The 26,320-nt window shown below is 40.7% G+C and overlaps 1 protein-coding gene and 1 pseudogene across 1 annotated transcript; both read left to right on the top strand.

The window, feature by feature from the left end:
* The first annotated feature begins 3,362 nt into the window (after nt 1-3,362).
* LOC123247825 (glyceraldehyde-3-phosphate dehydrogenase-like) lies at nt 3,363-4,472 on the top strand. Its single transcript, XM_044676861.1, has one exon. It carries the CDS (start codon nt 3,409-3,411, stop codon nt 4,396-4,398), a length of 990 nt encoding a protein of 329 aa, XP_044532796.1. The 5' UTR covers nt 3,363-3,408; the 3' UTR covers nt 4,399-4,472.
* Nucleotides 4,473-5,717: 1,245 nt separating this feature from the next.
* Nucleotides 5,718-25,720, top strand: LOC123247629 (annotated as a pseudogene).
* Nucleotides 25,721-26,320: the final 600 nt, after the last annotated feature.

Raw genomic sequence — 26,320 nt, 5'->3', positions numbered from 1 at the left:
CTTGATTATCTCTCAGTTCTGGGAAAATGGGACAGAAATTTCTTGTGGTATCAGCACCCCAGGGTGTTTGCTCCCCTTTGGAGGTGAGATCTAAGTTCTATAGAGTTCCTGCCTCAGTTTTAAATGTATTTTATACATTACTTAGCCACAGAGGCTAAGTAACTTCTCCTTTATCATACAGCTAGTTATCAGAGGAAGGACTTGAACCTAGGATCTAGGTTCCAAAGGAACCTTCCTTTCTCCACTATACCATGCTAATTCTCCAATGACAAACAAAAAAATTATCCAGCATAGTCCATTAAGGACTCATAATACTTCAAGACTTATACTGTTTTCTTCATAACAACTCTGTATGGTAGGAAGTACAAATAGTGTCATCATCTTTGACAGATAAGAAAATGGAGACTCATGTGAGTAATGGAATGCAGATCTACTGATTTCCTGGCCAGTCCTCTGTCCACTACAGCTACATTTGACGACCTCTGTACCATCTTGAATTCTATTCTACTACTTAGGTCCATGAGCCTGAATTGAATATAGTATTCCAGTTAAAAGTGTATGATAGGAGGCAGCTGGAAAACTCAGTGGATTGAAAGCCAGGTCTAGAGATGGGAAGTCTTGGGTTCAAAACCAAACTCAGGGGACAGCTGGGTAGCTCAGTGGATTGAGAGCCGGGCCTAGAGACGGGAGGTCCTGGGTTCGGATCTAGCCTCAGACACTTCCCAGCTGTGTGACCCTGGGCAGGTCACTTGACCCCCATTGCCTACCCTTACCACTCTTCCACCTATAAGTCAATACACAAAAGTTAAGGGTTTAAAAAGAAACCAAACTCAGACACTTCCTAGCTGTGTGACCCTGAGCAAGTCACTTGACCCCCCATTGCCTTAAATAAAAGTACATGATATTTTTGTAGGAAGGAAAGAGTAGAGTGTTGGAAAGAGCAATTAATTGAGATCCCTGGGTTCAAAGATTGACCTTGATAACCACTCTGTTACAAGGCATAAATCACAACCTCTCTAGACCTAAATTGCTTTTGTCACAAAATAAGGGGGTTGGATTTATATAGCTTACAGCTATAAAGCATTTCATTGACTGCATTTGCTTTCCTGATAATAGCTAGCCTCTTCATTTAGTAGGAGTTTAACTTTGAGAAATGGATCCAAGATGTTCTTCTTAGTTCTTAACTGTTCATGAAAAAGGAGAAACAAAGGGTATTTTCCTCTGGATATCTCAATCCCTAGTTCTTCCTACTCCCTGAAATTTAGAAGGCCCATCTGGAAGACCTAAAGACATCTATGTTATAGTCTCCATGGGATGCCTTACACCTCATCCACCCAAAGCAAAAGTGAAAACCGGCCTCCTTCTCTGCAGGGGGGCGGGGGGGAACTGCCAAACCATGGCCCCTTCCACAACAGTGTTCCTGGGGTTATGAGTTTATATCTCACTTAGCTTTGATAAAACCACAGAAGGACCATGGTGGTGTTTATATCACTATATTTGGCACAAGTGGCTGTGTTATTTAAAAAGAAGGACTGGGTGGAGTTGTGAACTGACCCAACCATTCTGGCTGGCAATTTGGAACTATGCTCAAAGAGCTATAAAAGAATGCCTGCCCTTTGATCCAGCCATACCATTGTTGGGTTTGTACCCCAAAGAGATCATAGATAAACAGACTTGTATGAAAATATTTGTAGTTGTGCTTTTTGTGGTGGCAAAAACCTGGAAAATGAGGGTATACCCTTCAATTGGGGAATGGCTGAACAAATTGTGGTATATGCTGGTGATGGAATACTATTATGCTCAAAGGAATAATAAACTGGAGGAATTCCATGTGAACTGGAAAGACCTCCAGGAATTGATGCAAAGTGAAAGGAGCAGAGCCCGAAGAACACTGTACACAGAGACCAATACACTGTGGTAAAATAGAATGTAATGGACTTCTGTACTAGCAGCAATGCAATGACCCAGGGCAATTCTGAGGGATTTATGGAAAAGAACCCTACCCACATTCAGAGGAAGAACTGCAGGAGTGGAAACAGAAGAAAAACAACTGCTTGAACACATGGGTTGAGGCGGACATGATTGGGGATGTAGACTCAAAACTACCACACCAATGCAACTATCAAAAATTTGGAAATAGGTCTTGATCAATGACACATGTTAAAACCAGTGGGAATACACATCTGCCATGGGGGGAAGGGGAAAGTAAGATCATGAATTATGTAACCATGTTAACTTTTTAAAAAAATATTAATAAATGTTTTTAAAAAAAAAGGACTGGATGCCTGGGTTCTGCAAAAAGAAGATATAGTTGCCTGACCTCAAGGAGAAGGAAAATTTAGTTCCTCACTCTAGCTCTTCTGCATAAAGCATAAATATCTGTCAGCTAAAAAGCTTGGTCTCTCAAATCATAATATAGACACATCCTAGCTTATGGGATTTACAGGTTCACAATAAAGTTGGTTTTGTTCAAATATTTAACCAGTATTTTTCTTTTGCCACTACTCAGCACAAAGGATGTGATGCTGGAGATAATAATGGCCATTCTTCCCAGTGTCTCCCAGGTATTCCTCCAGATGTCTTTAACATGGCAACTCAGTGGAGCTCAGTCACAGTAAGAGGATATTTGCATTAAGGCTGAGGATCAGTAGCTGGTCTAGTCTTGGAAAAAGAAGCTTAGTATAAAAGTCTCTCCCTATTCCAGTCCATCCTCCATTTAGAAGCCAAAATAATTTTCCTTAAAATCAGAGTTGACCAGCTTCAATGGCCCTTTACTACCTCCAGGATCAAATAAAAAATCTTGTTTCCATGCTTAACTTGGGCCCCCTGCCCCATATTTCCAGTCTTCTTATACCATATTCCCTACCACATACTCTTTGACCCAGTAACTTTGGCCTCCTTGCTCTTTCATGAACACCATACTCTGTCTCTAGTCTCCAGCTATTTTCTGACTGTCCCCCAGGCCTGGAATTTTCTTCTTCCCTATCTCTACCTCTTGGCTTCCCTGGTTTGCTGCCATTCCCAACTAAAATCCCATCTTCCATATGTTTTCCCTGTTAATTTTTCCCTATTTATCCTTTACACAGCTTGTGTGAACACACTGATTTGCTAGATTTTCCCCCCATTAGTGAGCTCCTTGAGGGCAGGGACTATCTTTTGCCTTTTTGTTGTCAAAGGACTTAGCAAAATGCCTGGCACTTAAGAAGAGCTTAATCAACACTTAGTAACTGACCCCAAACTGCTACATTTAGAATGAGATTTCTGTTTGAATCCAAGCACCAAGATACCACTCTGGTGACCTTGAACAAGTCTTCTGTGTTTCTTCTATAAAAAGACAAACTAGGCTCTCAGCTCTTCACCCAAGCTCGCTGCCAGAATCCTCTGCTGCAGTCGCATCCTTTAGACAAGATGGTGAAGGTCGGAGTCAACGGATTTGGCCGTATTGGACGCCTGGTGACCAGGGCAACATTCAGCTGCAAAGAAGTAGAAATTGTGGCCATCAATGACCCCTTCATTGACCTCTCCTACATGGTTTACATGTTCCAGTATGATTCCACCCATGGCAAGTTCAAGGGCACTGTAAAGGCAGAGAATGGAAAGCTGGTGATCAACGGAAAACCCATTACCATTTTCCAGGAGCGGGATCCCGCTAACATTAAATGGGGAGATGCTGGAGCCGAGTACATTGTGGAATCCACTGGTGTCTTTACCACCATGGAAAAGGCCGGGGCTCATTTGAAGGGTGGAGCCAAGCGAGTCATTATCTCTGCCCCTTCTGCTGATGCCCCAATGTTCGTGATGGGGGTGAACCATGAGAAATACGACAATTCCCTCAAGATCGTCAGTAACGCCTCCTGCACTACCAACTGCTTGGCCCCCTTGGCCAAGGTCATTCATGACAACTTCGGCATTGTGGAAGGACTCATGACCACAGTCCATGCCATTACTGCTACCCAGAAGACAGTAGATGGCCCCTCTGGCAAGCTGTGGCGGGATGGGCGTGGGGCTGCCCAGAATATCATCCCTGCTTCCACGGGTGCCGCCAAGGCTGTGGGCAAGGTCATACCTGAGCTGAACAGGAAGCTCACAGGCATGGCCTTCCGTGTTCCTACTCCCAAGGATCTGACCTGCCGCCTGGAGAAAGCTGCCAAATATGACGATATTAAGAAGGTGGTGAAGCAAGCTGCAGAGGGGAACTTAAAGGGCATCTTGGGCTACACAGAGGACCAGGTAGTATCCTGTGACTTTAACAGCAACACCCACTCTTCTACCTTCGATGCTGGCGCTGGCATTGCCCTCAACGACCATTTTGTCAAGCTCATTTCTTGGTATGACAACGAGTACGGTTACAGCCACCGTGTAGTAGACCTCATGAAGTACATGGCCACCAAGGAGTAAAGTGGAAAGCCATGATGGATCTTCATCCCCAGCCAAAAAAAGAGTAGTCCACCACTGGGGAGCCCACATCCATAATAACCTATGTCCCTGTGCTGGGGATCCCATGCCCTCTTCACATCCCTGCCCCAGGCACCCCTGTAGTGGGGGGAGGAGCATAGTCCTATCTTGTGTACCATCAATAAAGTCATCACGTTCAGTGCAAAAAAAAAAAAAAAAAAAGACAAACTAGGAGGATCCTTAAGGTTCCTTACACTCTAAATCTATGACCCACTAGAGATATTGGTGTGTGTGTGTGTGTGTGTCTGTCTGTCTGTCTGTCTGTCTTCCCTGGATCTGAGTTGATTCCCTTTTAATTTCTGGCCCAGGTTCCTCCACAATAGGACACGAAAGAATACTTCTCAGGATCTGGACCGCTGACTGTACCTGATCTTCTTAGGGAAGATTTGGCCACCCTGGACAAAAAGATCATAGAGAGGAATGCTTAGCTGGAACTACTACTGTGTGCTGAGCAGTCAAGCCTAGTAGAAAACAATCACCATCCCTTCTAACCAAGACTTCTCAAACTCACCTGGAATCCCTGGATGTCCACATACTCCTTAAAGCCCAGACTTCTGTGAACATACGTTAAAGGGTTTTGGAACTTATTCCTCAAAGCCCTTATGCTGGAGAGTAGGAAAAGATAAAGCTTTTGGGGCACTGAAATGAACACTGTACTTGAGTCAAGAGTAGGAATCCTAATAGTCACTTCTGTAGCTGTGATTGTAGACAAGTCATTTAGGCACTCCACCCCAGTTGCTTTGTCTGCAAAATGAAAATAACTATCACTTACAGGAGGGTTGTGAAGAAAGTGGAAGTAAATCTGAAAGCATCAGAATTCTGTGGGTTTTGTCATAAAACATAGTGTGTCTGAGCTGGAAGGAAACCATGTCCTGGCACAAAAATTTTCCTCTAAAGGAAAATTAATGCTTAGAGAAGTCACTTGGGTTAAAGCTGCATAGATTTCAGGTAATTAGTTCTAGAAAAGAAAAGAGGAAACTGAGGCATCCATCCTACATATTTCCCACCCAGGCAATTCATAAAAAACAAAACAAAACAACAACAACAAAACCAGACTCCCCAGGAGATTCCCCTCCCAGCCTATTTTCATCCTCCAGGTCTGCCCCTGGGTGGAGACAGTGGAAACTTAAATTCTAAGGGCTGGGACTGTGAAGCAATATAGGTAGGTGTGTGGAGAGCTCTTCCACTAAAGGGTTTGAGTGCCCAGGGATCAGACTAATTTCCCCTTACTCTTTTTGTAGCTGTCAACATCTCCAGAAAGGATGAGTCACTATAGGATGTATGTGGACACTGCGCACTTTGCCTTCATGGTTGATGGGGCAGTGTGCAGAGGCCGAACTGGGCCTATGGCTGCAGCCAGCTCGAGGACAGGTCAGTAATGGGGTGAGGATGTGGAGGGGAGGTCAGGAGCTGAGTAATGTAGGTGAACAACATCATGATTGGTTACAAGAAATCAGAGAGCTCTGGACTGGAGATTTGTAGTGCACTGTCATGAGGATCCTCTACTCAGGGATCAGGAGTACAACCAAACCGGAACCCAAGGAACACCTGGGATTCTCTTGCTCCTGGCCAATAGACTTGGGTAGGAAGAAGACTTGAAAGGTAATGGTCAGGTATAGTAACCTTCAGGGATACCCAGGAAAGGCTATTTAAGGCCAAAAAGGCAAAAAAGCGATGGAGTGGGGTTGGGAGTAGAAAGGATGCCAGATTTGGAGGCAGATGTTGGGAGTTTTGAAAAATCCCACTCAACCACTGAGTTAGTTACTATGCAGATAAAACACTTTAACTTTTTGGGAATTAGATCCCTACTCTAATTGGTCTCTCTCCCAGACTGGTTTATTATAAAAGAAGTTGGGAAAAGCACTTTGGAAGTGGGAAACAATGTTGCACTGTGGGCACCTTTGTTTAAATTTAAAAAAAAAATTAAAGGTTTTTTCAGCTACATAAAATTTGCCTTCATTCTCTCCCAACTTTCTAACACCACATTTAAAAAATCTTTTTAACAAATGCTTAGTGAAGAAAAACAAATTCCCAAATTGACCATATTATTTGTAAATTATCTAGAATTCACAATTTATCCTAAAATGTATAACTGACAAAACCTTGTCTCTAAAAAAGAATCTTGAACAAAAATGAATAATATAGAAATGTTTTGCATGATAATACATGTAAAACTGAGACTGAATTGCTTATTAGCTCTAGGAGTAGGAAGGGAAGAAGGGAGGGAGTCAATATGGATCATATAATTTTGGGAAATTTATGTAGAAATTTGTTGTTAAAAGAGAAAAAAGTAAATTTTAAAAACAAATAAATAAAAAGGATCTTGGAAGTCTGACATGGTAAGGGTTAAAAAAAATCCTTACCTTCTCTCTCAGAATGGATACTAAGTATGGGTTCCTAGGCAGAAGAGAAGGACCAGGCAATTAGGGTTAAATGACTTGCCCAGGGTCACACAGCTAGGAAGTATCTAAAGCCAAATTTGAACCCAGGATTTCCTATCTCTAAGACTGGCTTTCTATCCACTAAGCCACCTAGCTACCTTCAAGGTATGGGTTAAAAAAAAAAAAAAGATGCCTTTCATAAAACTATGTCATTTAAATAAATATCAACATATTTATTTGAAAGGATCCCTACTACCAATCCCAGACATCACCCCACAGCATATCTAATGGGTAAATAGACTATTAGAGACAGAAGCAACTTGAAAGATTTAATTCAGTTGACAAAATAGGAAGTAACAACCACATCTTTACACTATGTTTGTCTAATCTACCTCCTTCACTTTGAAAATGAGGAAACTGAAGCCCAAGATCAAACAGGGGAGTAAGGAGTCATTTGTGCTTGAATACCTCCAATGCTAGGAGGAATATTCATCACATCCTTATCTGACAGTGGCTCTCAGGGGCAGAAGATGAGAATCTGGTCTTTGTTGTCTAAGTGTAAATAACTGATTTTTGTCTTAAAATTTTAGGCTAGAAAAAGGGCCCCCAAAATGGATGCTTATCAAACTGATGATGCTACAAAACTTAGAGGGCAAGATAACAATTTGAGAAGAGGTTTCAAGAAGTCTTGTCAGACTAGAACCCTGGGATAAAGCTAGTAAGATGTCACTTAACAGCGAAAAATATAAAACTACATTTATCTTGAAATAATCAACTTAACGAGTACCAAACTAGGGAGGTATGGATAAAAGTTAGTTCATATGCAAACCTGGACAGCAAGCTCAATGAGAGACCAAAAGTGTGAGGGGCCGACTAGAAGATCTAATGTGATTTTAGGCCACAGGAAGAAAGGCAAAGTCCAGAATTGGGCTGATAAAAAACCAACTATATACAAATCATGGAAGGATCAGTTACAGAACTGGGACACAAAGCCTCTAGAAGAAGAGACAAAGGGAGATGTGTAGGAGCTTTTTTTTTTCTCTTCTTTTTTTTTTTTTTAAACCCTTGTACTTCAGTGCATTGTCTCATAGGTGGAAGATTGGTAAGGGTGGGCAATGGGGGTCAAGTGACTTGCCCAGGGTCACATAGCTGGGAAGTGGCTGAGGCCGGGTTTGAACCTAGGACCTCCTGTCTCTAGGCCCAACTCTCACTCCACTGAGCTACCCAGCTGCCCCCATTTTTTTTAATGTAAGTTTAATTATTTAGTTTCTTCTTACTCTACTTCTTTATTTTATAATCCTTACCTTCCATCTTATAATCAATACTGTGGATTGGTTCCAAGGCAGGAACCACATTTTGTTGAACCACAGCAGCAGAATTAGATGGAATGGATAAAAGAAACAAAAAAATGAATTTAGGACTAATGGGAAGGAAAACTCCATAACAATGAGCAAAATCCCAAAGGGTAATGTGCTGCCTTCAGAAGCAGTGGGTTCCCTTTGACTCTAAGTGTTCAAGCAAAGGCTGGATGAGTGCTGGTTGGGGAGGTGGTACCCAGACTGTACCCAAGGTCCAAATACCTGCTCATGTTCCTTGCTCCAGGCCAACCTGAAAATCCCCAGCTTCCTTCAAGGCTCAGCTCAGGTGCCAACTCTTACATGAGACTGTTCTTAGTCTCCTTTCCCCCCTAAAAAAATGTTTGTATTTACATATCATGTTGTATCCCCTTGATAACAAGCTCCCTGGAGACAGAAACAATTCATTTTTGTAACTTAGTACCCTGCCCAAGTGTAACTACCTCTGTTGAACTAAAGGTGACTTGTTTCTTCTCTAAGTATAGGTTGGAGTAAATGGCCTCAGACTCCTTCCAATTCTGAGATTTTGTGAAGAGTGTGCATGGGCAGTGAGGTGCAGAGTAAAGTTAGTTTCTTTTCTATACCTCCATACCCAGGCAGTGTCTTAAGGTCAAAAGACCTAGGTTTATATCTCCCCATATTTATCACATTAGGCAAGTTCCTTTCCCTCTGAAGCTTCAGGTTCTTCATCTTTAAAATGGAAACAAGACTTGATTCTGTGAACTACAATCAGTTTTCTACTTCCTGGTTCTCCTACCTTCTCCTCCACTCCAACCCTAGATGGAGGATTTTGAGGTTGATGTCTCAGAAGACCTGGGTCCCCTCCTGTTTGTGAAGCTCCAGAAAATACACCTCCTCATGAAGGATGCCTGGTTCTGCAACCACATAACTGTTTGGGTCTTTGAGAAGAGCATGGAGGAGGAGAAGGAGATACTGTTCCCCTGCTATAGATGGGTGCAGGGAGATGGCATCATCTGCCTGCCTGTAGCCACTGGTAAGAAGGGTGGAGGCTGAGGCAGGGAGAGGGCAGAGGTCTTAGGGCTGGAAGGGAGTTTGGGGATCATCCAAATTAATGCCCTGACTTAAAAGAAAAAAAACAAACCTGAGGCTCATTAAAGGAATGTGACTTGACCAAAGATTAGGTGTGAATTGATTTAAAGTTAAAAAATAGGAGGAAGTAGTTGAGGAAAGGATCATAAGGAAGACAGAGGACATAAGAAGAGGAAGGCACAAGGAAGTCAGAGTATAGCAAGAAGACAGAAGGACAGAAGTAGAGGTAGCTGGAAGAAAAGTTACATGACAAAAAAATAGTTTTACCTGGGTGAAGTTGAAGACACAAGGAAGATAAATGTAGCATGTGTGACTCTAGGGAGCTGGTGACAGAGATGGGTGAGGATAAAGGTACTGGAACAGAAAATGTGAGGAATATGGTTTTGGAGAACAGGAAATGTGGGAGTGAGTGAGGGTTGGGCACAGAAAAACAGCATACAAAACTGAAGTAGAGGCAAGAAGGAGATAGGAAGAGTGGGGTAGGGATGCAGGAAAACAGGAAACTTGCCCTAAGTCTGGGCAGGAGGAAAGAGAGGGATGGGAAATGGGCTGGACATGGAGGCAGAGGAATAGGAAACGGGAATAAGATTCAGGAAACTGGTGAACTGGAGTCAGGGGATAGTGAGCAGCCTGGGAACACATGCATGGAGATGGAGCATGTAAGTGAGAATTTATTTCCCTGCCTTCCCAGCTTGGATGATGCGAAAGGATGTCCAAGGCCTGTTTCAGAAACACAGAGAAGAAGAGCTGGAAGAGAGAAGGAGATTATATCGGTGATACCCCTGTCCCTGACTTCTTAGTGGCTGTAGCTCAAACTCCGGAGTCCTATCTTATTTACTCTGTGACTCTTGACCCTTAAGTAGCTTCTAACCTCCACTGATCCTTGACTTTTAACCCTTTACTCATATATTGATTTTGGTTTCATGGATCTCCAGCTGGGTCACTTCAATAAAAGGAATACCCCTGTCAGTGGATGCAACATCAGAGAAAGACCTTCCCCTGGATATGAGATTCCATGAGGAAAAGAAGACTGACTTTAATGGGGCAGTGACTGTAGGGTAGGAATGAGAACAGAGGCAAAAACCGGGGATCCTCAGCACAATGGCAGATATGGGGCTCAAGGGTAGAGTGGGAATTCAACCATCTAATTCTTCATTTAATTTCTTTATTCCTTATCTCAGATTGATGGAAGTGACCCATAAACTTGTGGGCACCCCCTTGAGTTCCTGGAAAAGTTTGGAAGATTTTGATCAAATCTTCTGGGACCACAAGAGCACTGTGGCCAGTTAGTAACAACTCCATAACTTTGATGATCCTTTCTAATAACCCATCCAGAGACAATCTCTGCTACTCCTCCCCATCTCAGTAACACCTCACTTCCACCTGCAAATACTCTTATCACTGCTGCCTTTTCACTGGCTATCTTACCCAAAAGTGTCCCTAAAAGTGACACTTGAGGCCTGTCTCCACAAGGTGTCCTGAGCATTGAGATGTCTGAAATGCTTGGCACTATGAGGAGAGTTAGATTAGAGAGCCCCATGAGGTGCTATGATCTCTTCTTTCTGCTCCCAGATAGGGTGCATGAGTCCTGGAAGGATGATTTTTTTGGCTACCAGTTTCTCAATGGGGCCAACCCCACACTGCTGAGAAGATCCACCTCACTCCCCACCAGACTTGTGATCCCCCTCAGGGTCAGAGGAGCTTCAGATCCAGCTGGAAAGAAAGTTCCAGGTAGCCTCTCTCCTCTTGGTCTCCTCTCTATTTTAGTCTTTCTTCGTTTGCAGCATCCTTCTGAACACAGGGAATTTAAGTTAGGGGAATTCCTAAACATACACAACACATTGCTTGAGGTTTAGGGAAATGAATAGGTTGAAATGCTATAAGGATAACTTGATTTTCAGAACTGAGGAATTATAACTAAATCCTGGAAAAAACAAGGATCAATTAAGATAGCACAATTGGAAGAGGGAGTCAACAGTAGAATTTATTCCTTAAGTAAAGCCTCATTCTGGAGGAATCTTAAAGATGATGTAAAACACAAAAAAGAGTATCATAAGAATAAAATGACCCTATTTTTGTACTAGTCTTTTTCTTGGGGAACTTGTAGTATAACAAAATAATAATAATAGTAATAATAATAACAATAACATTAATAATAAAAACTGGACAGAGAAAGAGGAAACAGACGGAGACCAGGACAGATTAACCCCCAAATGTAGACTCTCCAAATGGATCTGAGTCCTGGATTTCAGTACTCAGAGAAAGCAAATTTTAAGAAAATTTTCTTGGAATAGGTGGGAGTGAAGGGCTTGGGAGTTTGGAAGAGGGGAAGACCGAAAGGTAAGAAAGTATATTTTTGGGGAAAAAGAAAAAATTGTTTTGGAAATGAGAAAGGAAGAAGGGAGATGGCAGGTTTGGGTGGGGAGGAAGACTATATCAGAGAGGGAAATCAAATAGTTTTGGAGTTTCTAAGAGAAGCGTGACCACCCAATCAAAAGTGTCCTTAAATACGCCTCCGTGTAATATAAATAGAAAGAGCTCTGGAGTCAGGGACAGCTAGTTGGCACATATTCCCAAGTTCAAATCTTGCCTTAGCTACTTATTAGTTGTGTGAATAAATCCCTTCACCCTGTTTGCCTCAATTCTCTCATCTGTAATATGAGGTAGAGAATGAAATGGTAAACTGTCATCAATATCTTTACAAAAAAAAAAAAAAAAACCAAACACCTCAAATGGGGTCATGAAGAGTTGAACACTGCTAAAATAAATGAAGTCAGCAGATTTGGTCTCTAATTCCTGCTGTACTGAAGTAGTTGTGTTATGCTAGACAAGTAATTTCATTTCTCTGGGCCTCAGTTTTCCCCACTAAAATAAGAATATTGGACTAGATGGTCTCTAAGAGACTTCCTAGTTTTCATATTCTGTGGGTCTGGGTCTCAGTTAAAAACCAGGGTGCCTTTTTTTTTTTTTTAAACTATTACCTGCCATCATAAAACCAATACTGTATATTGGTTCCAAGGCAGAAGAGCATTAAGGACTAGGCAATAGGGATAAAGTGACTTGCCCAAGATCCCACTAGAAGTGTCTGAAGCCAGTTTTGAACCCAGGACCTCTGGTCTCTTGGCCTACCTCTTAATACACTGAGCCACCTAGCTGCTCCCCGTTGTAGATAAACTTAAAAAGCAGATTTGGAAGTTTAGACAGGCAGGCAGGAGCTGAGATTCCAACCTGGAACACAGCAAGGGGCTGAACACAGTGGACTCTCTAAAAAGGCAGTTGGACCAGTGGAAATACACATCTGCCATGGGGGGGAGGGGGAAGTCAGTGGGGTAAAGGGGAAAGTAAGAGCATAAGTTATGTGACCATGTTAACTTTTCAAAAAAATAAAAAGGCAGTTGGGCAGGGTTTGAAGGAGGTGGGAAACCACCGACCTGAGAGCCTGTGGATTTTGGGTATCTCTGAGCAACAACTGGAATATCTCAATTAGTAGGATCAAGGAGAGCAGGTTGAGAATATTGTTTTGTTTGGTGGACAAGCAAGATCAGTCTCCCTGACTTTTCTGAAGAGTTATTTGGCTGGAACCTGTGCTCTTGGAATATACTTGGGACTGAAACATTTTGAGCTACTGATCAAGACCATCTACATGAGATCCCATTAGTTCCTTTCCTCCAGGTGGCCTGCATAGTGTAGTGTAGTGTAGGGATTTCCTAGACCTTTACCTTTAACCCTGAATTGATCCCATAGTGTTTTAGAGTAGTGTGACCTCTCCCACCCCTTTTAATTTTAAATTAACTATTAAAAATGTTTTTTATTCCTATTGTGTTTTTCCCTGTAGAAGTAAGGTATCCCTGGATGTTTTAGTCTAATTGGCAGTTGGATCCCAACTGTCATTCATTCTCATTGTCACAGTCCTTTTGTATTTGGTTAAGATAGTAATACATCTACATCCTTCATTCTTCCTTTATCCCTTCCTCCCCAAAAGAATCTCTGTGTGTGTATTTGTGTCTATTTACCCACTTAACCCCCCTGGACTTGACTTTTAATCCTTTATGCTGATATTTTGATTCTCTCTGATAAACCTCTGATCCTTGACCTCAGATTAATCTATTCCCCAGGAGGGCTGCCTGTTTGAAGCTGATTTTTCCCTGTTGGATGGAATCCAATGTGATCCAGGGGGAGAGACAATATCTGGCTGCCCCCTTGGTTATATTCAAGATGGAGCCTGATGGGAAGCTGCTACCCATAGCCATTCAGGTAAGGAAGTCTAGGTATCCTTTTACCTAGCTTCCTGATCCTTCATCCCACTGCCTCCCCACCAACCCATTTCTTGGGACGAAGACCTGGCTTCTCTGCTCTGCTTCATCAACCTCTCTTCCTTCACAGAGATCTAATGGCCTACCCTACCCATATAGTTCAATTTTTTAGAGCAGTAACTAGAAGAGAAGCCCTTGAGTTCACATTCCTGCCTCTGATGATGTCTCATCTTGGACAAGTCATTTAACCTCCTCTGGGCCTCTAAGGTCCCTTTTTCTTCTAGGGATATAATTATATTGATTCTGTTGTCCTCCAGCTCCAGCCTCCCTGCTCTGGCTCTCCAGTCCCACCACTCTTCCAGTCCTCAGATCCCTCCCTCACCTGGCTCCTGGCCAAGGCCTGGGTCAAAAATTCTGACTTCCAGCTACATGAACTGTAACAAGCACATCTGCTGAAGACCCATTTGGTGGCTGAGGCATTTGCTATAGCCACCATGAGGTGCCTCCCAGAGATACACCCCATCTTCAAGGTACCCACAAACCTACCTTACAGCTACTCTTCACATTCCACCCTACTGAACCTAAGGAAAAGGATTGCCTCTTTGGTGTTCTAGAAATAAAATCCAGTTAGAGCTGAATTTTCAGTTTCTTTTAACTAAAATTTTTAGTTCCAAATTCTTTCCTTTCCCCCTTTCATAAAGGCAAGAAAAATAAAGCCCATTACAAGTATGTATTCATGCAAAACAACTTTCTGCATTTGCCATGTTCATAATTTTGAGAGAAGAAATTTTGCCTGTCTGTTCTCTGAATCCATTATTTTTCTATCTAGAGGTGGATAATATGTTTCATCATGAGTTAGCCAAAATTGAGTCTGGTAATTATGTTGCTAGGAGGTACTAAGTCTTTCACTATTGATTTTCTATTTCTGTCATTGTCTAAATCGTTCTCCTTTGAATCAGTTCATATGTCTTCCTAGGTTTTTCTGAAATTGTTGTGATTTTTGACTGTTTAATATTATTCTATTCATTTCAACCTATATCTTGCTCAGCCATTTCCCATCTGAAGTGCATCTATCTACTCAACTATGTCACCACAAAAGAGGGCTTCAATAAATATTTTTTCACATACTGGTCCTTTTCTTCTTCTGAGTACAGAGGTACTAGAGGTATTGCGGGTGGAAAGGTATGCACAGTTTAATAGCCTTTGGGGCAAGTTCTAAATTGCTTTCCAAAATAAATGGAATACTTACCTCCACTCAGAATGTATTGTTTATCTGGGTTCACAACCCTCTCCAGTATTTGTTTCTTCCTTTCTTGTAATCTTAACCAATCTGTTGGGTATGAGGTAATACCTCAGGGCTGTTTCAATTAGTATTTATCTACTGGTGATTTGGAGCAGTTCTTAAAATGGCTATTGATAGCTTTGATTTCTTCTTCTGAAAACTTACCTTTGACCATTTATCATTTGGGGAGTGACTCTTGTAAATCTGACTCAGGACCCTATATAAAATTTCAGAAATGATGTAGTTATCAAAAAAATCCCTACAAAGATCCCCCCAAAAGAATTTCTTGGTTTTTTCCTAATTTTAGCTACACTGGTTTTGCTTATAAATTTAAAAAAATTTGTAATCAAAATTATATATTTTACCTCTTATCTATCTTGTTTGTTCATGAACTTTTCCCCTATCCATAGATCTGAAAGGCAATTTCTTCCATACCCCATTATTTTCTTATGACATCCTGATTTATTTTTTAAATCATGAAGGCTTTGTGAGCTTGTCTTGGTATACAATGTGAAGTGCTCATCTATGACTAGTTTCTGCCAGATTACTTTTCAATTTTCACAATAGTTTTTGTCAAGTACTGGGTTCTTGCACCAGGCTTATCGATCATTAAATTATTGTGCTCATTTGCTCCTATATGTGGCATTCCATTGATCAATCTCTCTCTTTCCTCATACTGAATGATTGTGATGTTTATAATTTTGTAGAATTAAGGTCAGTTTAAGATCTAGTATTGTTAGGTCCCCTTCCTATTCTTTTCTCGTGGATTCCTATAATATTCTTAACATGAATTCTCATGGATTCCTCTAATATTCTTTTTTTTTTTAATTTTTTTTTTTAATTTTAAACCCTTAGCTTCTGTGTATTGACTTATAGGTGGAAGAGTGGTAAGGGTGGGCAATGGGGGTCAAGTGACTTGCCCAGGGTCACACAGCTGGGAAGTGTCTGAGGCCGGATTTGAACCTAGGACCTCCTGTCTCTAGGCCTGGCTCTCAATCCACTGAGCTACCCAGCTGCCCCTCCTCTAATATTCTTAACTAATGTTCTTAATTTGTTCTTCCAGATGAATTTTGTTGATAGTTTTTCTAGCTCTAGAAAGTAATTTGTTGGTAGATTGATTGTATTAGCACTAAATAAGTTAATTTTGGTAGTACGGTGACTTATATCATAAAGGCTTGGCCTATCAATAAATAATTAATATTTCTCCAATTAATTAGATCTGTCTCTATGTGAAGTGTTTTGTAATTATGTTCAGATAGCTTCTGTGTGCAGCTGGGCAGGTAGACTCCCAAGTACTTACTTATTTACTGGAGCTATTTTAAGTGCCTTTATTCTTTTTATTTCCTCTTGTTACATTTTGTTGGGAATATGTAGAAATGCTGATAATTCATGGGTTTATTTTATATCCTACAATCCTGATGAAATTGTTTTACTTATTTTTTTAAACCCTTACCTTCTAGCTTAGTATCAATAGTATGTTTTGGTTCCAAGACAGAAGAGTTGTAAGGGTTAGGCAATGGGGGTTAAGTGACCTGCCCAGGGTCACACAGCTAGGAAGAGTCTGAAGCCACATTTGAACCCAGGACCTCCTGTCTACGCCTGGCTCTCAATCCACTGAGCCAATCAGCTGCCCCTTTGCTTATTCTTTTAGTTAACCCTCTAGGATTCTCTAAATAAATCATCATATCATCTGCAAAAAGTAATACTTTTGTTTCCTCTTTGCCTACACTTATTCTTTCAATTTTCTGATACTATCTCATTACCATAGCTAGCGTTTTTGTTATAATATTGAATAATTATGGTGATAATGGACATTCTTGCTTCACCCTGATCTTCTTAGAAAGCTTATCTTTATTATTGAAAATGCTTGTTCTTGGTTTTAGATAGATACTACTTATAATTTTAAGGAAAGCTCCATTTTTATGCTTTCTTTTGTTTTTATCAAGGATGCTGTATTTTGTCAAAAATACTTTTTTCATCTATTGGAATAAATATTATTTTTGTTGAGTTTTCAAAATATGGTTATCTTTAATATTTTCTTAATGTTGGAACAGTCTTATATTCCTGGCATAAATCTAGCCAGATCATAGGATGTGATTTTTATGATATATTGCTGCAATCTCCTTGCTAGTAAAATTATAAAAACACTGTTCTTCAGGGTAATGGTTTATGATTTTCTTTCTTTGTTTTAATTCTCCCTCCATTCTGGTAGCCAAGATCATATTTATGTTGTTGTGAGGAAGATTAGTTAGTAAATTAATTAAGGATTAAGGTTGACCTAACAGGAAGGGCAGGAGCATTCCAAGATGGAATGAAGGAGCAGGAAGGAGTGGCTTGTGCCCTGAGAGAGACTCCATTAGGGGTTGGCACAAACTGTTGTTAGCCCTGGGAGATCTCAGAGTAAAAGACACCTTGCATCCTGATTTCCCTGGGATCCTGTGTGGTGGTGGCATCTAGCAAGGGGACAAGAACAACAGAGCAGCACCAAGGAAAGAGGAGAAGTTTGGGATCTGGTGGACAGCATCTCAAGCATACCCTCTCTATTTGGGTACCTTGGCTTTTGACATCCAGAGATCATCTGTGGATTACTGTGAGAAACCCCAAAGCCACCCTCAGCCCTTAGCTGTGTTGGTCAAGTCTGGCAGGACCAGGTCTGAAGCAGCCACCCAGAGACTCCATTACTGCTCCTTTGGCCCCGTCTGCTTAGATCACTAAGATTAGAGTAGGGAAGTCCTCCCCTTGCCCTGTGGTTTTGCCCTTTAGATTTTAAGTATAGAAATCCCTATCCCACCTTTTAGTTGAACATAATTAAAACTGCTAAACCTTTACCTTGCCTGTTGATTCTATATACCCCGGCCTAGGGTGAGCTGGGTTTAAGTCCAACTGCCATTCCTGTGTTAATCCAGTGAACTCTTGTCTCCTATCCTGGTCCAGTCTCTCCTACAACCCAGTGTGTGTACCCACAACTATTTAGATTTATTATAACATCCCTGGTGCCTCCATTATCTATTTTCACAATGTCACAGAGAGAGTTTGATGGACCTGCTTTCAGAACAGTTTATGTAATGTAGAAATTCCTTGTTCTTTAAATATTTGGTAGAATTCATTTGTCAATACATATACAAAAGGTTTTTTTTCACTTGGGGAGATCATTTATGACTTATTCCAATTTTTTCTCCTAGAATAAAGTTAAGTATTCTACTTCTTGTTCTGCTCATTTAGGCAATTTATATTTTTGTAAATACTCATCCATTTTCATTAAGAGGTAGAGTTTCTTTAAGCATTCTTTATGAGGCCTTAAGAGTGAAGTATCTTGGAAGGCATCTTTGGGAAAATTACATCCTCAGTGAAATGAAAATGAATGTGATGTCTCAGAATCTTTCTAGTTCTTACATTCTAATGTACTGTAGCTCAGGCCATGGAGAAGAGTGGACAGAGAATATTCAACTATAGAAATCTAACAATTTTGTAATAATGAGGAAAATCAGTGTATATCTAGCACTAATTGTATGCTGGTTGCTGAAATCTTGAAAGGATTTAAGAAATGATGTGGCTTCTGCCTTTAGGAGGTTCAAGTTTAAGATGTACACTCACAATTCTGGTAATAACATCCCTACAAAACCATAACACAATCTATAACTAATAGATACTCTCTCTTCTCCAAAATCTCTGGGTACAATCTCTCCCTCTCATTTCCTCTCACATTCCCTCTCCTATTGCTTGCTCACCCACTCTCCCCTTTTCTCTTTTCTCTTGATCCCTCTCTTTAACTTACTTTCTCTTTCTTCCTATACTCCTAACGCAGGCAAGAATAAACATGGCATAAGTTGAGGGAGAAGTCTGTGGATTTCTCTACCTGAATTGCAGAGTTTATTAACTTGAGTTTGGCTGTTAGGGAATTGGGGTCAGATTCAAGGAGACCTTGAGGATCAAATTAAAGACTTTGGACATTTTCCTCAAGGCAGTGGAGAACAATTGATAAAAACTTGTATTTTAAGATTAATGTGCAAAGAGTGGAGTGAAGAGACCCTGGAGACAGTGATGCCAATTAGGTTGCAACAGAATAGGAATAAGGTGGCAGTGGATCAGGGATATTACAAGGCTGGATGAGTAGAGGTGGAGGAACAAAGAAGAATAAAGAGTAAGAGATGACTAATCTTTTAAACTTGAGTGACACTAAAGAGGTGGTGTGAGTGGGAACACAAATTGTGAGACATATAATGTATATGGCAGTAGACAAGTCAACTTTGAATTAACTGTAGGCCATCAAGAGGAAACGGACTTTTAGTAGCTACAGGCCTGGAGATAGAATGAACCGTCTAGGCTGAAGATGTAGATTTGAGTCTTTATCATTATAAAACAGAGGTGACAATTGAAGCCATGAAAGTATGAATAAATATTTTTAAAGACCTGTAGAAGATGAAAAAACCTTGTGAAGAAAGAAGGCCATAGATGGAAGGTAATGAGGAAAGAGGTTCCAGAGATACAGAAAAAAAGCAACTTATAATGATAAAGGTCCAAAAAGATGGAGAGAAAATGAAATTAAAACCTGCTTGGAGGGGCAGCTGGGTAGCTCAGTGGAGTGAGAGTCAGGCCTAGAGACAGGAGGTCCTAGGTTCAAACCTGGCCTCAGCCACTTCCCAGCTGTGTGACCTTGGGCAAGTCACTTGACCCCCATTGCCCACCCTTACCAATCTTCCACCTATGAGACAATACACCGAAGTACAAGGGTTTAAAAAAAAACAAAAACTAACAAACAAAAAAAAAAACCTGGTTGGAGCTTCTAAGAAGGGAGAATAAAAATTGTAACAGAATCCTAAACTTCCTCCAAATATGGATCAAGAAATGCTTTTTCAAAACCCTACAATGAAATCATGCTTACTCTCTAGTGTATTCATAATGTTCTATTAATTAGATCCTACAAACCAACCATTCACTTCAATCAACTTCATATCTTTCATTCACCAAACATGACAGGTTCAGCCTTCCTTTGCTGCTATTCTTCCTACAGAACTGCCACCCTCAAAAGTCCTATCCTCTTTCTCAGCCTTGTTTCTTATCCATGAAGGGGCCTTGATAGGTCATCAGGTTCATATTCTCGTGTCTAAATCTGATCTCATCCCAGACCAGCTATGTCATCTGTTCACATGTTTCAATGTTCCTCTACTGTAGCATCATTCTGGTCAAGTGTCTATTGTGGGGGATCAAGGCTTTCCTCTCTCATTTCCACCTACCTTCTTCCCACAGCTGCTGGTCCCTCATTTCCGCTATACTATGGAGATCAACACTCGTGCCCAGACCTCACTCATCTCTGTTGGGGGATTTTTTGATCAGGTATGAAGGGGTGGGACCCAGGAGTTGGGAAAACTTTGGAGGAGTTAAGGAGGGACATGCCTCTCTATCTTGGCTTCTTTACCCATGAAGACTTTGCCCTCCCCTAACCCTACAAATCAATGACCTGATTTTGTTTTATTTTTTTATCTAATTAAACATTTAAGTATCAAGTATGCACAAGGCACTGTAAATAGATGAATACGCCTTGCTCTCAGTAAGCTTACAATCTGGCAGAATGGAAAAGATATAGAAATCACTATATATTAGAAGATAATTTAAATATAGAGGAAAGGTCAGCTTAGAATGTAAAATTCAAGAAAAGAGATCAAATCTACCTATGTCAGGAAAGGAGTCATAGAAAAAAGTAGAATTTGAGGGGAATCTCAAAGAAAGAGAAAGATTTCAATACATAGATGTGGAGAAATTATATTCCATACATGGGGAAACTGTTATAGTTTAGCTGTGTGTAAAAGTGAATAATATGAAATGAAGTGAGAAGGCAGGATGGAGCCAGATTAGGGATGGCTTTGAATGCCAAACTGAAATATTTGTATATTATTTTGTAAGCATGGGGAACCACTTAATGTTGGAGACAGCAATGGCAGCATCAAATCTATGCATTATCTAGACCAGTGGTTCCCAAACTTTTTTGGCCTACTGCCCCCTTTCCAGAAAAAATATTACTTAGCCCCCTGGAAATTAATTTTTTAAAAAATTTAATAGCAATTAATAGGAAAGATAAATGCACCTGTGGCCATCACCGCCTTCCTGGATCGCTGCAGCACCCACCAGGGAGCGGTAAACACATTTTGGGAATCACTGATCTAGACTATTCTGACCACACCGAAGAATTGTTATAGCAAAAAGCTTATAGAAATATTATAGCTTATTAAGAATATTATGGCCAAAAAACTAAACTTGGCAAATTAAGCAGGGGGTTTTGGATAACGTTATGCCCAAGCGGGTCAGTTATCTCTCTGACTCAAATCAGGTCAGTTATCTCTCTGACTCAAGGTTCCAGGGACCCAACTCTTGGCTGACAGCCCAGGGACACAACTCCTAAGCGGAACAACCTTGAAGATTAAGAATCATGTCCTGCAGCACCTGAAAGCATCCCCTACTCCCTCTATCTAACTATTAGCTCACCCTAAGACAAAGGCACCTATATCCTAGAAACATATATATTCCCTCTTCTGAATGCATGGGGCGGGACTCTCTTTGATGAGTTTCCCCAGTGCGTACTGGCAATAAAGCTTTCTCCTGCTTTGATTGCATTGTCTCATGTGTTCCTCTGGAGGCCACCCATTTTGAACCCTAACAGAATGATCAGACAAGAAGAGTCTAGAGATCAAGAAGGCTGTTAGAAAGTTATTACAATAGTCTAGGCCAAAAATAATTGGGAACATGAGAAAGAAAGAAAAACAAAAAAAATCACCTTATTCTCTGAATTCCTTCCAACTTCCTTTCTAATTCCTATATTTCAGCCCTTACTTCCATCCCAATTCCCCATTCAACCAACACAGGTGATGAACACTGGTGGGGGAGGTCATCTGGATATCCTCTGCAGGGCAACAGCCTGTCTGACCTATCGATCCCTCTGCCCTCCTGATGACCTTGCTGACAGAGGGCTTCTGGGGATTCCATCCACTCTGCCCATGATGCACTCAGGCTCTGGAAATAATCTCCTGGTGAGAAAGGGGAACCTAGCAGAGGAATGGACTAGTACAAGGGAAAGATGGGCTAAGGGATCTCAATAATGAAAAGGCAAGAGGGGACCCAGAACCAGACAATCTAAACTAGGCAAACAAAAAACAAATCTGAAAAGATGAAAGTTATTGCAAGAGTTAGGGTTATTTATGTTATCTGACTTTCTAGGGAACAATAATAGTTCACACTTATAAGGTACATTACTCATACCTATGAATGGTATGTCCATTTTACAAGAGAAGAAACTGGGACTCAGCAACATTAAGTGACTTGTCTTTAGATATACAGATATAAGAAATAAGTTAAATGGGGCCAAAAAAAAGTTTGAATTAAAAAGTAAGGACCAAGTGTTCTAGATAAATCTAGCAATCTAGATGGAGAGGGAGAGACACAGTGAGAACAACAAAGGAGGAAGAATACTAGTAGAGATACCCAGTAATTCAGAGAAGACAGAATCTTAGAAAGAAACTACTAATAAATCAAGCAGGTGGCAAACATGCAGGAAGCATAGGTAATAAGCAAGACAGAAAACTGGAACCAATGAGATTCAGGGAAGAACAACTCGTGACAAAAACCATGACAATGAAAAGGTTTTTCTTATTCAAAGGAAAAGGATAAATGGAGCAAAGGGTAAAAAGCACGTGTTAAGCTCCAAACCTAACAGTACTACGCTTCTAGTTTGGGAATGGAAAGAAATAAGATACTCATGCACCACATCCTATTTGACAAAAGTAAATTCACTCAACTACAATACAATTAGGATACTTAGCAAAGACAGAACATAAATTCCATATCTTCCCTCACCTTCATAACTGGCATGATGATTTACATAGTCAGAAAGATGCCTTGATTCATAGGGAAATCAACAAAGTCTAAACTGTACTAACTACTCAGGGCTGGGCTTTAATCTCTTAGATCAGGAGTTGGCAACATATGGCTCTTGAGCTATATCTGGCTCTTTTGAGGACCAGATATGGTTCTTTCTGCAGGAGCCATAAAGTCAATTTTTTTTCAGGGGCTATTACAGGAGCGTGCACCGTGAGCACTGTACGACTCTCATGAAATTACATTTTAAAAAATGTGGCGTTTATGGCTCTCACGGCCAAAAAGGTTGCTGACCCCTGTCTTAGATCATTGGTTTCCCTAACTTTTGTGATCATGAAAAAGTATTTTTGAGCATGCACTTCCAAAATAGGTATATTTATTTACCACCTATATGCATGTAGTTATACTATAATTTATAACTGCATATTAGTACAGTGTGTTAATGTCCTAATAAATGAATACCTAATAAAATACACAGAAATAGAAATACATTAAAGATGAGATAAAGGTGAAACAATATTTAAATGAAAAGGAAACCAGGCCTAGAAAGAGAAGGCACTGGGTTCAAATCTGACCTCAGACACTTCTTAGCTGTGTGACCCTGGGCAAGTCACTTAACCTTCATTGCCTAGCTCTTACCACTCTTCTACCTGGGAAACAATACTTAGTCTTGACTCTAAGATAGAAAGTAAAGGCTTGAAAATTAATTAATTAAAATAAAAGAGGGCAGATAATTGAGAATGAACACAAAAGAATCTTATAAGAACAGTGTCAAGAACAACATTATCTGAATCTGATGATCAAAGTTAAAGATAATAAAAGGCTTTCTAAGTTACATTTGGGCAAAAAATACCAGAGAGGGGATAGGATTCCTGTATGGCTGGATGAGCTGATGATGTAGAGAAGAAAGATCTTGGATTGGAAAGAAGAAAAATGGAGAGAAGGAAATTGAAACCCAAGACAAGCATAGAGATAGCAGGAGAGCACCTAACTCCTTTGGACAATTTCTATTCACTGGACACAAATCAATGAAATCCCATGATCCTAATGAGATTGCTGAACTAATGTTAGTGATGTATAAAAAGTCAGAGGCATAGAAGAGATGCTGCAGGGCTAGAAAATGACAAAGAATCTCATTATCCAAAGGGAGGGGAAAAGGTAGAACAGAATAACTTTCTGTTCTGCTGATCTGATGAGAAGAACAGAATAAGTTTCAATCACTTAAAGGACCAGCATCTGCAGAAGAATTAGAATTATTCTGTGATGCCTCAAGGAGCAACTCTAGGAGCAATGAAAAGAGTGGGAAAGAGAAAGATCTAAACTTTGATGTAAGGAACAGCTGCCAGACATATAAAGCTACACTAAAGGTAATGGGATACCTCAGGTCTCCCCTCACTAATGATCTTCAAATGAAGACAGAATCATATCTTGTTGGGAATGATATAAAAAGGATTTTTAGTCAGTTTGGGATAAAAGAGAATGTTCCTTAAATTTCCTTCAGACTATGATTCTGTGATCATGGGAGACATGCCTCTAGAGCGTGTCCTTCAGCTGATCTTCCTTAATCCCTTTCTCTATTGGGGAGCAGGTATGTGCAAGGAATAGTTCATCTCCATTATTCAGGGGACAAGGTTGTACAGAGTGACCTTGAGCTACAGGCCTGGTGCAGAGAGATCACTGAGATTGGATTGTGTGGGGCTCAGGCCCGAGATAAGATGTGACATCTGTAATATTGAAAAGTCATCTCCTCTTTTTTCTAACCCCTCCCTGGAGCCCTCTCTAAAAGCCCTCTGAGTGCCAATACCCTTCAGAAAATATTTCCAAGCCTAGGGGCCACCTAAGATGATCTCAGACCTCTGTACCTTATCCTTATCCCACGTGGTTACAAACAATACAGAAACAAACCTAGCCCATAAACATAAGGCACCAAGACCCACATAAAACATACGACACCACACGGCAGTGGGGTTCTATTGCCAATAAGTAGATTTTAGGATCTCTAGCCACCATTTTCACCACCTCTACTCATGGATAAAATTGAGAGATATTTCATCCATCTAAGACTAAGTTCCTGTGGTCAGTATCCCTTTCCTTTTCACTTCTAATCTTTAGGCTTTCTGGTCCTTTCCCCTATCTACTGCAGTTGACTATATACAATTAATATGCAATTCTAAACCCTACTACAATGTAAGGAGATTTGCCAGAGAAAAATATTATGACTGGAAGAAATTATTTACGCCCTCTAAATCTCTCTAAAATAAAGGGATAAATAAAACATTTGATAACACAACTTTTAAGAGTAAAAATTTTCCTAAATCTATATATCAAAGATCTTGGCCTGAGTACACCAGCCCTTGTTTTTCCCTGAGTCTTCAGTTTCTTCCACAAACTCTTTTCTCTTCCAGGGTTTCCTTTCTCCTTCTAATCCAGGGCTGACCTCTGCCACTTTCTCACTTTGTGTATCTTCACATGCTCAGCTATTAATCAGGGACAGGTAAGGGGCCCAGATACATTCCTTCCTCAGGACTGAAGAGAACCTTCATGGGGAAAGGAACTAAGAGCTAAAATCCCTGGGATCATGAATGATTTCAGCTTCTCTCTCTACCAACAAGAAGACTGGTATGCCTGGGCTCCTAATGCTCCAGGCACTATGCAGCAGCCCCCACCAACCACAAAGGATGTAACATTAGAGATTATGATGGCCACACTACCCAAAGTCTATCAGGCCAATCTCCATATGGCTGTGGTATGGCTTCTGAGTCGGATCCAGCCAAACAGGGTGAGAGCCAGGGCCCTCAAAGAGAGTAGAAGTCCCAGGGGTAAGGGACTTGAAGTGGTAGCTGAGAGTCTACAAACCTGAAGCTTATGACTCTGAGATGCCTTCTTTCTCTGCCTCAGGTACTCCTGGGTAATCACAAGGAGGAATACTTCTCAGGACCTGAGCCTAAAGCTATACTGAGCCATTTCCAGGAATATTTGGATACGCTGGAAAGAAAGATTCTGGCCCGTAATGAAGGCCTGGATCTGTCCTATGAGTACCTTCAGCCAAGCAGGATAGAGAACAGCATTACCATTTAAAACACTTAGCTACTTAAAAACATCTGGCTGACTATTACTCTAATTGGGTTGGAAAAGCCCCATTTCTTTTCCTAATCCTAGTCTTTTTAATCTCATAACTATAAATACGAAAATCACAAGTTTGAGGTTCTGTCCCTATATCTGATCTATCTTCCCTTTTTCACTCAGTCTTTGAGGGGGGGGGTCTTTAATATCACCCTCCAGTATCAGGGGTCATTAGTTCATACTCAGCTCCTTGGCATATTCCTCTCCCACTCCCCACATATGTTTGTCATTCTCTGGTGCTGCTATTCCTGGAAAGACATAATCTTCCCTTTGACTTTCTTCCTGGGACAGGAAGCCCTCTGTTATCATTCTGTCCAAGGATTGGAAAGCTCCCAGTGTAATCAGATATGAAGTTTCCAATTTTCTTCTCTTATCACTGATAGTCCCCCTAGTTATACTACATCATTTCTTCTGTGTCCTTACATATCCCTGTCTCTTTGCTAAAATCTGCAATAAATAAATGGATAAATCTATATACTATAAGCCATCTCAAACTATGTTGCTCATGGAACAAAATAACTGCAATACTGGCATATGGCCACAGACCAGGACTAT

Source organism: Gracilinanus agilis, chromosome 4 (assembly GCF_016433145.1).
Source record: "Gracilinanus agilis isolate LMUSP501 chromosome 4, AgileGrace, whole genome shotgun sequence".
NCBI classification, from domain to species: domain Eukaryota; kingdom Metazoa; phylum Chordata; class Mammalia; order Didelphimorphia; family Didelphidae; genus Gracilinanus; species Gracilinanus agilis.
The sequence above is the reverse complement of the archived record's forward strand: the minus strand, read 5'-3'. Positions and strand labels throughout refer to the sequence as shown.

What these genes read in the sequence shown, in the direction of transcription:
- LOC123247825 (XM_044676861.1), top strand. Translation starts at nt 3,409, where the DNA reads ATGGTGAAGGTCGGAGTCAACGGATTTGGCCGTATTGGACGCCTGGTG.